Raw genomic sequence first — 12,511 nt, forward strand, 5'->3', positions numbered from 1 at the left:
TCCGGTAAAACATTACACTTTTACCCTTCTGCTCCTGGTGTAATTTCACTTTTGCCATTTTGAAAACATCAAGAAATAAGTTATTATAATATCTTTTTTCTTTTTAATTATAGGGAGCAAATGAGTTAAGTCCATACCGCAAAGAAAGGGAAAGTACGGTTTGGGGAGTGTCGTTGATGATCGGTTATTTAGGGTATTTTACATACTCTTAAATTGTATATAAATTGATTAAATTATATTCTATTTAACGTATAAATGAAACCTAGTTTAAATGCACATAGGCTTGTAAAAGAACCGATCATTTAGTGAATCGTTCGGACGGAAAGTTTGTTTGTGCTCGCTTATTTAGCTAAACGAACGAACATGAACACATGTCTTGTTCGTTCATTTAGGTTTGTAAACGTTAGTTTATGAACGTTTGTTAGTTTATGTGTGTTCAAGTTTGTTTGTTTATATATCTAGTTAAGTTTTTATATCCATACAATTTAATCTAATTTTATTAATTATTTAGGGCCGACCAATTGATGTTCACGTTTAATTTTCATTGGCGTACGATCGATTATGTTTGTTCATCTCTGTTCAGTTATGTTCGTGAACCATTCGCTTAATACTATGAACAAACGGACATCAACGAACAAGAAAACCCTGTTCGTTTAACTATCTGTGTTCGGTCTTTTGCTCGGTTGAAGTTAAACAAACGAACACAAACATGTCCTATTCATGGTTGTTCGATCCGTTTCAAGCCTAAACACACATCTAATGTATTATGTGATATCATTGATGGTTCGTTTATTATTAGCATCATTTTTTTGTTCAGGTTTGATGGATTTACTAGCACCTTTCAAGATAAATTATTTAAAGGTTATGATATGGGAATTTACAACCAAATTTTTCTACACTACTCTGTGTTCTTGCATACTTAGTTTAACCGGTGAGAGTCTTCAACTTGTAACTAATTTCTTCGTTTTAAAAAATTAAAGTTATAAACTTTTACATTTAATTTGTTTTTTTTCTTAGGTTTAATGCTGCAGGGCAATCTTCTCATGGCGATAGATTTTGTATTGCGTTACAATGATTGTTTCTTTGACATTGCATTGCTTTCAACTGTAAGTTTGATTATCCGGTTGTATGTGTAATTTACCTACATACCCCTGACCATAATCTTTGATTCTAAAACAACAAATGTGTATAAAGTATTAATCTTAAACACAGTTTTTATTAAACCCTTTAAAAGTTAATCTGTGATTTTTGATTTGGTAAGTGTTTTGTTTTATAGTTGATTAATTATCTTACCTGTTTAATTGCAGGTTGCAACAGCAAGTCAATTCTTCATATCTTACACGATACGCACATTGGCGCTTTTACATTCGCTACAATAATGACAACTAGACAAGTAAATTAAACTCTTAATTATTTCTGTTGTGTTTTATTTTTAAATATATATTTATTTACATTTTATTTTAAATATTGTAGTTAGTGAGCATATTGTTGTCGTGCGTGTGGTTTGCGCACCCTCTTAGTGTGGAACAAGGCATTGGAGCCGTAAGCACCCGTTTATGTGTTAAAATTATATTTTTCTCAGTTATAATTTAATTTTTAAAAATTATATTAATTTTTTTGCAGGTTATTGTGTTTGGTTCACTCTATGCAAGGGGTTTCTTGAGAAGGAAACCCGAGAAACAGTTACCTTCATCACATAAGTCGGATGAAGAAGCGACTCTTCCATTGAAGACAATCGTTTGATACAAGCTTATTTTTGTTTTATTTTTTAGGACTTGTAAATTCAACAGTTTTCAAATATGTTTATGGTTTATGATTTATAAAGCAATAACTCTTTTTTTAAGCTATAACTGGTTGGTGCGTTCTCAAGTGAAGCAACGTCAATTCGTTATAGAAAAGAATTTCTTCTGTTTAGTTCAAAGGAAATTCGAAGGACACACCGGCCCTTGTGTTCTGCGGTCGTATGTTGTTTTTCTCTCTTAGGAAACGCCTAGCATACAATCAACATAAAAGACATTATCTTGTGTAAACTATGATCAAATAATACAAGACATGCATGCAAAAGTATGTTGATAAATTACATATATTTATACGATATTAAAAGCTTCATATGCCTTAATTGTTTGTTAAAATAAATTAAGTAGTTATAAGAAATGCATGTAAAAGTATGTTGATGTGAAAAAAATAAGGTGCGATGGAATGAATTGTTTTGAGAAAGGTTTGAGGGTGTTGATTATTTTTAACGACCATTTAGATTATTGACGGACAACTGACTCACCGGATTACCTTCATTTCACTCTTAGAAAGAAATCCATCATACGTGAGAAAACTCAAGGACCCAATCTAGAACCTCATCCCCCCCTCCTTTAAAAAATGAAGTCTTTGAGAGGGCGTTAGATATATTGGCGTTTGTGGGTGTTACATTATCAAATAATAATATTTTTGGAGAGGGCTTTTGAGTTTTTGAAATGCTCTCATAAAGTATATTCAAGAATGATCAATGTGGTAGGTAAAAGTTCTCTCAACTTTTGAAACTTACTTAGTATGTCCAAAGTGTTTACTCAAGCGTCATAAATTTGTCCCTAGAATAACAAATTGTTTCTTTAAGGCAATTTAGGTGAAATGCATGTTTTATATGAGTTATATCTTAGCTTATAAATATATTTTCTTTTTAGAATAACAATGTATGTATTATTTAAATCATCAGTTTTTTTTTTAATATAACATGTTTAAATGGCTTTATATGTACATTTACTTTTATAGTGTTACATTAAACACAAACAACTTTAAACGTATAACCAACTAGAGTGATTATTACTAAATAGCTTAATTTTTTTTGGAACGACGATTTTTTGTATTTACATACTATGTTATTTAATTACTTTAGTTATTATCTGGCTAATTTCATGTATGGATCTCACTGCTGAAATTTATTTATCTTGTAAAAGTTTAAAATTCAATCAAATAGATAATCATCCAATCAAATTAGTACTTTTACAAAATTAATCTATCAGGTTTGGATTTTAACGAATATCTTATCCTCTAGTTTAGTTCTACAATCTTATCAATTTCCATTTAAAAGTATATATATATGAAGAATATATTTTTGTTGGATATGTTTACAAATTCGTTTCATTATATGTCAAAATAGTATTTAATTTATTTTTAATATTAAGAATCATAAAATATTAAATGCATTAAATGTATTATAGTATACAGAAATTAAATGCACCTATTTATTTGTCATCAAGTTTTTATTATATATAAAATATAAAACTACGAGCCTCAAAAGTCAAAACATCTTTTAATACACTCGAATTGATTTTAGACTATGTAGTTGTGGGTTAACGCCTCATTCCACATTGTCAAAAAAGGTGCCATACACCATTACACGATTGGGATACTAGCGTCAAAAGACAGATTGTCCCTTTAGACGCTACTACTCAACGAGGAAATGCGCTCAAATAAGTCTTAACCACTCAAACCATATTTCACACTTTTTATTAAATAAAAAGGATTAAATAATAATTGTATTATTTGTTAAACCATTACACATTTTTTATATAGTAGTTATCAACATCCACCATACATACTTGATATTGACGCCACAAAGTGCTTTTATTTATTAATTAAATCATTATGCATTGTTTTAATAGCAAATTAAATTGAGTAAGTTAAGCTGTCACACAACCAATTAAAACAAAAAAAATACAAGTATTCAATATCTTTTTTTTGTACTGCCAATTAACCATCCAAATGAGTTATTGGTTAAATTCACCACATCCAGATATACTCGTCTTTCGATCCGGGAAAAATTCATCACCTAATGCCAACGCCCGAAAGCACAACTAATGAAAAGCCATCTACTCGCCTAGTATCTCATCATCACCACGGTGCATCTGAAACTAAATGTTGGGATCAGGAATCGAACGTCGATCACAACTCTACCACCAACTCATTGACGTAAACATTAAATATCTATATATTAAAAAGTTAATAATTAGTCATTTAAATAAATTATGTATAGATAACTAAAAATAGAAAAAGGTATTTGTGAATAATTCAAATTCATTTACCAGATCGACTCTCCACGATAACTTGCCCTTCATCCACGTAGTCATGTTCCACTATAAATACACCCCTCCACCAAACTAACAAACTCATCATCATCAAATAGCCAAACACTCTCACTAACTGTAACCGATCAAGTCTCTTATTCCGGCAATGGATATAGATCTATCACCGAAATTGGCTAAGCAATTGTACGGAGGAGCCGGTGGATCGTACCATGCATGGTGCCCTAACGACCTTCCCATGCTCAAGCAAGGCAATATCGGTGCCGGTAAACTCTTCCTCCAGAAGAACGGTCTCGCCTTACCGCGGTACTCCGATTCCGCTAAGGTTGCTTACGTTCTGCAAGGTATATTATTATTATTATTATTATTTGTTTAGATTAGACTGATTTACGAGACGCATACATACTTAATTGTTACGTGATTGATAGTTTTGAATCGTATTAATCGTTTAGATCGGTAACTTGATTTCGATTACTGTTAATCAGTTTTGTGTTTGTTGTGAAGGTATATATCTCAATTGTGTTGTTTTGGTGATTTTGTGATCGTAGGTGTTTGATTAGAGTGAAAGGACACGTGTTTGTTACGGGATTGATAGTTTTGATTTGTGTTAATTGTTCATGTTAATGTACAGATTTCAATTGCGAAATTTCGAAGAAGAATTTGTTAAATTGTTGTGGTTCTAATCGTACTATCGTAGCTGTTTAATTTGTGATTCTGATCATGATTAGGTTTTGTAATTCTAGCTGTTTGATTTTAGTTACGGTTAATCGAACTTATGATTGCTAGATTTGTTGTTGTTGTTGTGATTATCATTGATATCTGTTTAGATTAGGCTGATTTGTTATACGTGATTGATATCTCGATTTGTGTTAATCAGTCGTATGTTGCTTATGTTCTTCAATATTCGGATGAATTTGTGAATTGTTTAATCTTAGCTGTTTGATTTTGATTTCAGTTACCGTTAAATCGAATTTTTGATTGCTTGATTCGTTATTATTATTCCTGGCATCTGCTTAGATTAGACTGACATGCACACATAATTTATATGTGACTGGTAGTTTCGATTCGTGTTAATCGTTTAGATCAATCGTATGTTGCTTACCTTCTTTAAGGTACAGATTTCTATAGCGAGTTTGGATGATATTGTGGATCATCATGGTTCTGAATTACACGCTAATTAATCGTGACTTTTCCAAACACAAACACGAACTTGTTTCAACACAAATTTAATCGGCCCGTTTAAGACACGAAACCTGTTAGCCCAAACCCAAGTTTGTTTCGTTTCACAGGTCCGTGTCAAAAAATGTGCCCTAGTTATGATGATTAGGTTTGATAATCATAGCTGTTTAGGCCATGCTTCTAATCAGTAACCGGATTTCATCTCTTTTCACAGTAGGATAATTTATTAATATCTTGTGATGATACTTGTTTTGTTTCGATCATGGATGTAGGGCTGTTCACGAGCCGAGCCGAACCGAGCGAAGGGCTGCTCGTTGCTTGGCTCGTTTACAACCGAACCGAACCGAACGGCTGAAATTCGAACCGAGTGAAAACCGAAACGAGCCAAAATCGAATCGAGCATTTTTCGATCCAACATCGAGCGATTTCGAGCATTATTTATTTAGTTTTCAATTTAAAATTTTCAATAAGAAACAAATTTGAAGTTTGTAAATAATATATATTTTATAAATAAATTAGTAGTTTTTAGACAAACATGTAATATATGGTAAATTTCTATTAAAAGTAAGTTTATAGTGAGATATAATGATCATGTAAACAAACTTTTAGTATGCTAAAAACTTGAATCGAACAAATAAAACTATAAAATTGATGGAATATGAAAATTTTAAAGGGGTAAAAATAATTGTAAGCTTATATGTTTTGTCTATATATTTATATATTTGTTCATATATAATTATATATAAAATAAATTAAAAATATTCGAGCCGAACCGAACCGAGCAGACCCTTGCTCGTTGCTTGGCTCGTTTACAAACCGAACCGAGCAGAGCGGCTCATTTTCAATCGAGCGAAAAAACGAGCGAGCATTTTTCGAGCAATTTTCGAGCGAGCGGCGAGCAAGTTCGAGCGACGAGCGGTTTGGACGGCCCTACATGGATGCAGCACAACTCATATTTATTATAATTTCATACTCAAACCTTGCAATTTGTTTAAATTTGTCTTATTAATCTGAAAATTATACAATTTCCCTTAGGTAATGGAGTAGCTGGTGATTGATATATTATATCCTTCTAATCCTTCACGTTCTTATAATTGTTTAATTAGTGATTGATATGTATTAATATTATTGATTAATCATATATTTTATTTTAAATTGATTGAATCCAAAAGTGATCTGGAATATTATTAGATTAATCATCACTACCTTTCTCTGAATTGATTCTGTGCTGGCAGATAATGATCTATCCATTCACCTTTTATAAACATATAGTTTTCAAAAAAAAAATAATTAATTTTTGTTTATATTTTATCAACTAAGATGGAAAACATGAAACACATGGCTCAATATTCAATCTTTAAATTTCTTGGAAGTTATTTAGTGGAAAATCAACTGTTAAATTATTAATCCTGTTTTCATTGCCTACCAATGTGATCCCATATGTTAGGTTAATTGTTGAATCCTTTTGATATCTTGTTATGATATGTTATGTTTCATACATAGATTCTGCACAATTCATATATATTCTGTAACCTGTTTAAATTTGCCTTGTTAATCTGAAAACATCATACAATTTCCCTTAGGCAATGGAGTTGCTGGCATTGTTCTACCCGAGAAAGAAGAAAAAGTCTTAGCAATCAAAACAGGTGATGCAATTGCCCTCCCATTTGGTGTAGTCACATGGTGGTACAACAAAGAAGACACCGAGCTCCAAGTCCTTTTCTTAGGTGACACCAAAACTGCCCACAAGCCAGGATCGTTCACCGACTTCTTCTTACCTGGTTCCAATGGCATCTTCACCGGCTTTTCAATGGAATTTGTGTGTCGTGCATGGGATGTAGATGAATCCACTGCCAAATCACTAGTCGGGAACCAGAAAGATAACGGAATCATTAAAGTTGATGCTGGTGCTAAAATGCCTGAGCCCAATAAAGACCATCGTAATGGGATGGCTTTGAACTGTTTAGATGCACCATTGGATGTTGACATTAAGGGTGGTGGTCGTGTGGTTGTTTTGAACACCAAGAACTTGCCTTTGGTTGGTGAAGTTGGTTTGGGTGCTGATCTTGTGAGGTTGGATGGTAATGCTATGTGTTCGCCTGGTTTTTCGTGTGATTCTGCACTTCAAGTGACTTACATTGTTAGGGGCAGCGGGCGGGCCCAGATTGTTGGTGTTGATGGGAAACGAGTTCTTGAAACGACTGTGAAAGCTGGGAATTTGTTCATTGTTCCTCGGTTCTTTGTTGTTTCCAAGATTTCTGATAATGATGGGTTGGAATGGTTCTCCATTATCTCTACTCCCAAGTAAGTCTTCTGTTTCTTAATCCAATTGCTATAACCCAATTGCTCATTTGTTAAAACGGGCTGGTCTGGCGGGTTGAGTAAATGTCATTTTTGTATGGGCTGAAGCGGGCTTTGTTGAGGGCATATCAGTCGGGTAGTTTGGTGACTTGACTTGTTTATCTTGAGCCCGAGCTTTACTTAGCAAGATTGGGTTGGCCTGTGTGAGCCTAAACGATCCAATTATTTACATAGTTAATTTTTAATATGCTGTTTAATATATATCATAGTATTAAATGTGATTACTAATAAGTAAATATGTGTTTAATATATGACAGCCCGATATTCACTCACATGGCTGGAAGAACATCAGTGTGGAAGGCGTTGTCTCCCGAGGTTTTGCAGGCTTCGTTCAATGTGACACCCGAGGTGGAGAAGACGTTCCGTTCAAAGAGGATGAACAGTGAGATCTTCTTTGCTCCATCAAATTGATAAGTCTTTTGATGGATGATGCTTTTGAGTATATTCTGCTTAGTTGATAATAATAATATCTGGATTATGGATGTTTTTGTTTGGCTTCAAAGATTTTTGGTTTGTTTTTGGTGATTGCAAATTTATGGTACTTTCTTTATTTCATAGTATCTTTTACCCTCTCACCTTTTTACCATTTTTTCTGTTTTAAAATAGCTTAATCTTTTACCATTTTTTCTGTTTTAAAATAGCTTAATCAAGTGGATGATTTCTATTTGAATGGATGAATTGAATGATTCAGTCTAAAGCCTATGATTTTCTTTAATCGAAACATATTCACCTCAACTAAACAATTCAACGACAATTCTATTTACACCATACAATTTAGAAGATAAACTAGAAAACGAGATAAACATATGCCACTCCGAGTTCATTCTTGCCATTCGTCCAATAATTGGATCAGACAACCCCTTTAAAAAGGCACAGCAGGAGGCCCGTGGATGTCAAGTAACTAGAGCTCGAATCCTATCGTAATTAGGTTTCAGCGTAGTGGGTCTTCGGATAGCGTGTTTTCCTCATAACAAGATGGTGGGATTAGACTATCAAACTATTGTCTAAAATTGTCTTTTAGGTGTTGAACTTTATTTTCTAAAAAAGATCTGCGCAACCTCTTTTATTTGCGCCGCGCAGACCACGCGTAGACATTGCCATCTGCAGCTGCTGAAAGTCAGCGCCATCTCTTCTTGGTGTAGACTTGAGAACTTCTAAGGTCTGCAGAGGGTTAAAACACCACACCTAACCAACACCCACTGTCCACCACAACCACCACCCATCGTTCACCACCACCATCGTGTACCCCCACCACCCACGATCGGCCACCACCACCATTGTCCACCACCACAAAGTTTGAAGAGTATTCAAAAGATAGATGTTTAAATATTTAACAAAAAAAGATATCAACATCGGCAGCAACACAAGAATCCGATGTCGGATTATCTTCTTCTTCATCATCATCATCATCATCCGATGAGGAGGAAGTAAAGAGTAAAGGGCAGTACTCGTCAGCCGATAAAATAGTCCTGGTTGGAGAAGGTGACTTCTCCTTCTCCCTCTGCAGCTTGGCACGAGCTTTCGGATCTGCCCGGAACATCGTCGCCACCACCCTCGATACCCAACGTAACACCAACTTCACGGGTTTTTGTTTGCTTACGGGTCGTCTTTGGATCAACCCACCCGTAAATTACATGTTAGTTTCAGTCTCTTATGCCAAATTTTAAAATTCAAATAAAATAACTAAAATGGAAGTGTTTTATATAAATTTGTATTTTTTTTTTAAATTCAAATTAATTAATACATAAAAACAACAAAAAAATAAATACCACGCCACTTGTTCATACGCCAGACGCAACATGAAAACCTGACACGTCTTAATACGAAATTCACGGGTTTGGGTTTGATATAAACGGGTCCAAGTTTAAACCCCATTTACTCTTTATTATATATTTTTACATTGTCTATTTATTTTTTATGTCAATTTTTTTTAATATTACCAAAAAAATAAGTTAACATAATGTCTTAAAATTAAAATGTAAATTTTAAGTGTGAAAACAATAATTTCTTTTAAAAGAAAATTTCTGGTTAAACGGGTCATGTTTGAGTTCGTGTGTCTTTTTAGGTCCGTGTCGGGTTGGACCAGCCAACTCACGAACATGACCCATTTATTTAACATGGGCCCTAACAAATTGGAGTAACAGAGGAACTGGTGAACAAGTATGGCAACGCGAGTGATAATATCAAAGAACTTGAGGACAGGGGTGCGGTGGTGCTCTATGGTGTGGATGCCACCACCATGGGCAACCACTTTTTCCTCACCACGCAGCGCTTCAACCGTATCGTCTACAACTTCCCTCATGTTGGCTTCCGGTTCCCGGAAGACAATGGCTGCCAAATCAAGTATGTAACAATGGCTAATCTTGTTCAACATTTTCCATTTGATTTCACTGTTAGATTATCATATTTTAAGCGGCAAAAATGGATAAAACCGAACATTTTACGGAGTGCTTGTTTGTTCATTTGTTTGTGGGCATGTAAACAAACCGAACATTTTGTGCCCCGTTCGACAGGAAGTTTGAGTATGTATGGTCATTTAATAATTGAACAAACTTTTCTTCATTCATTAAATGAACGGACATGAGAACATGCTTCATTTGTGAGCATTCGCTTATATTATGTATGTCCGCGTGTTTATCTATTCCTAATATTATTTTAGGATCATATTAATTTTCATATTTTAAGTTTATGTGTTTACTTTTAAAATAATAGATGTAATGATGTTGTTAGTAATTTAGACTTTAATTTGATTTGGTTATTCACATTTACTTTTTATACTTATTTGTGTTTCTTTATATCCATGAACTGTTCGTTTAGAATATTGATCAACGGACATAAACGAATAAAAACATGTTCATTTTCTTAACGAACATCGATAAGTAAGTTCGTTTGTTTTGAGTGTTGATGTTTGTTCATTTGTGGTTAAATTTAAACGAACAAACCCCCTGCTCGTGTATGTTTGTTTGTTTGATTCAATTGTTGTTAACAACGCAGAATGAACAAGGAGTTAGTGAAAGGGTTTTTGAAGAATGCTAAAATGCTTTTAAAGAAGGAGAATGGTGAGATTCATGTGAGTCACAAGATTGGTGAACCTTATGACAAGTGGGATTTGGTTAATAAAGCTAAGAAGATTGATTTGGTTGTGTGTGAGAAGACGCGGTTTTACAAGAACATTTACCGGGGATATGAGCCGAAGAGAGCTCATGGTGCATATGCTGATCCAACTTTCAATTTAGGAGAAAGCGTTACCTTCAAGTTCAGGGTTAGCGAATGCCCCTAGGTTTGGTTTTTAAACATCACTGATTTTATGTGCATTTGTTCCTACGGTTATTCGTACTTTTAACACCAAACTGTATCGAAATATGGTATTACAAGTGTGTGTGAATGTAGCAGATGGATTCTGCTGAGCTACAACATTTGCTTTCAAAGTGGATCCGAATGAAACCAAAGTTTCATGTTCGGTTTTGATTTTGTAGATGTTAAAAATGATGAATTGACATTGACTACACCCCCCACGTAGGCGTATCTGGGCCGGCTCGATTTAACTGTATGTGACACTATTGTTTAACCTGTTAGTATCAGCAGTAGTTTCTGTGGAGTATATAAAACACTAACAGCAGCAATAACTGGATCAAACGACCCCTTTAAAAAGGCACATCAGGAGGCCCATGGATGCTTTCAAGTTGCATCAAATGTGGCTATGGAGTTGGATAATTTCTATTCTAACACATTAAATGATTATAAAATCAGAAAACTGGCCAAAAGAATGCTTTGATGGTTTGCCAACCAGATTCAACACGATTGACCCGAACCTATTTTAACCCATTATCCAACTCTCGTGTTAACAACTAGTTATAGCTTGTTGGAACTTTTGTTGTTCTTTTAAGTTGTGATTTGCTTAATATCAATTGATAATTTTTTTTAATAGTTTTTGGTTCATCTAGAATAATGAAATTTTGGACCCAAGCTCATAGTGGTAACCGGTTAAGAGCGGCTAACTGATGACCTTGAAAAAACGGCTCCACAACCGTTTTATCAGGCATTCAGGCTTTCTATCTGCCTAACTTAAATTGTGTTTTGGGTTTAAAAAATGTTTTTATAACTGAAAAATGGTTTTAAAAGATGTATGATGTCGTAGTAAATATAATTTGAGCATTAAAACAAAAAATGAAACTATTTATATTTTTGGTACGTTTTAATGTTAACAAAATATGAAACAAAAAATAAACAAAATATCGAGTCTGAATTTTATAAAATCAAAATTGCTGAAGAAAAAAACTAGAAAATTTTGACTATGGTTCAAGTGAATAGACATTGTCATAAGAGCATTCAATTAAATTGGTTATGTAGATCGTTCCGGTCATGGAATTTAACCTTCCCCTGAACTATTTTCGGTCTTTAGTCGTCGAAGATATTTATAGTCAAAGTGTCAATCTGAAGATTTCTATGATATCAAAGGTGTTATATTATATTAAATGTAATCTTTGCAATAGGGAAATCGATCCCTATAAATACAAGAAAAAAGAATGAGGAAGCATAATAATATTCAAATACAATTGCTAGAAGATAGGAATAAACTAGGAAGAGATATGGTATAAATTATATTTGAATTCCAATACAAACAACATAAAGTTATTCAAATGACAATACAAATCAAAAGCCAAACGCACGATGGAATAAAACAAACATTAAGTTATACTTTGATAGTGATCATTCTTGGTTTTTCACTATCCTATCGTTTAGTTAGAAAGTGAAAATTTTATTTATCACCAAAACTATCTATAAACTCTGTCATTGCCTTTTAGGTTTGATCGACATACTATTAAATATTCAAAAATTACTATTTTTCAAAAATTACTATTTTTATCTTTTAAAAAGTGTACTTTAATGCATCA

At 33.6% G+C, this 12,511-nt stretch overlaps 2 protein-coding genes and 1 pseudogene across 3 annotated transcripts; all 3 read left to right on the forward strand.

Annotated features, from left to right (window-relative positions):
• Window positions 1-113: 113 nt before the first annotated feature.
• On the forward strand, window positions 114-1,814 carry LOC143578541 (UDP-galactose/UDP-glucose transporter 5-like; annotated as a pseudogene). Its single transcript, XR_013143293.1, has 6 exons — window positions 114-193; window positions 818-931; window positions 1,018-1,106; window positions 1,308-1,393; window positions 1,474-1,542; window positions 1,624-1,814. The product of XR_013143293.1 is annotated as a UDP-galactose/UDP-glucose transporter 5-like (transcript).
• A 2,367-nt stretch (window positions 1,815-4,181) lies between these two features.
• Window positions 4,182-8,191, forward strand: LOC143578538 (glutelin type-D 1-like). The gene is made up of 3 exons (XM_077062092.1): window positions 4,182-4,420; window positions 6,839-7,559; window positions 7,874-8,191. Exons 1-3 carry the CDS (start codon window positions 4,225-4,227, stop codon window positions 8,025-8,027), a joined length of 1,071 nt encoding a protein of 356 aa, XP_076918207.1. The 5' UTR covers window positions 4,182-4,224; the 3' UTR covers window positions 8,028-8,191.
• LOC143578534 (uncharacterized protein At4g26485-like) lies at window positions 8,043-11,042 on the forward strand. Its single transcript, XM_077062089.1, has 4 exons — window positions 8,043-8,126; window positions 8,960-9,182; window positions 9,761-9,959; window positions 10,611-11,042. The coding sequence occupies exons 1-4, from the start codon at window positions 8,043-8,045 to the stop codon at window positions 10,894-10,896; spliced, it is 792 nt and encodes a 263-aa protein (XP_076918204.1). The 3' UTR covers window positions 10,897-11,042.
• The last annotated feature ends 1,469 nt before the right edge of the window (window positions 11,043-12,511 follow it).

This window comes from Bidens hawaiensis, unplaced genomic scaffold (genome assembly GCF_021521415.1).
Source record: "Bidens hawaiensis isolate Kalapana, Puna unplaced genomic scaffold, B.hawaiensis_p1.1 tig00029289_1, whole genome shotgun sequence".
In the NCBI taxonomy this organism is placed as follows: domain Eukaryota; kingdom Viridiplantae; phylum Streptophyta; class Magnoliopsida; order Asterales; family Asteraceae; genus Bidens; species Bidens hawaiensis.

Coding starts and splice junctions, on each gene's coding strand:
- LOC143578538 (XM_077062092.1), top strand. CDS start 4,225: ATGGATATAGATCTATCACCGAAATTGGCTAAGCAATTGTACGGAGGA. Junction 4,421..6,838: donor GGTTGCTTACGTTCTGCAAG/GTATATTATTAT, acceptor AATTTCCCTTAG/GCAATGGAGTTGCTGGCATT. Junction 7,560..7,873: donor TCCATTATCTCTACTCCCAA/GTAAGTCTTCTG, acceptor AATATATGACAG/CCCGATATTCACTCACATGG.
- LOC143578534 (XM_077062089.1), top strand. CDS start 8,043: ATGATGCTTTTGAGTATATTCTGCTTAGTTGATAATAATAATATCTGG. Junction 8,127..8,959: donor TTTGGCTTCAAAGATTTTTG/GTTTGTTTTTGG, acceptor TAACAAAAAAAG/ATATCAACATCGGCAGCAAC. Junction 9,960..10,610: donor GACAATGGCTGCCAAATCAA/GTATGTAACAAT, acceptor TTAACAACGCAG/AATGAACAAGGAGTTAGTGA.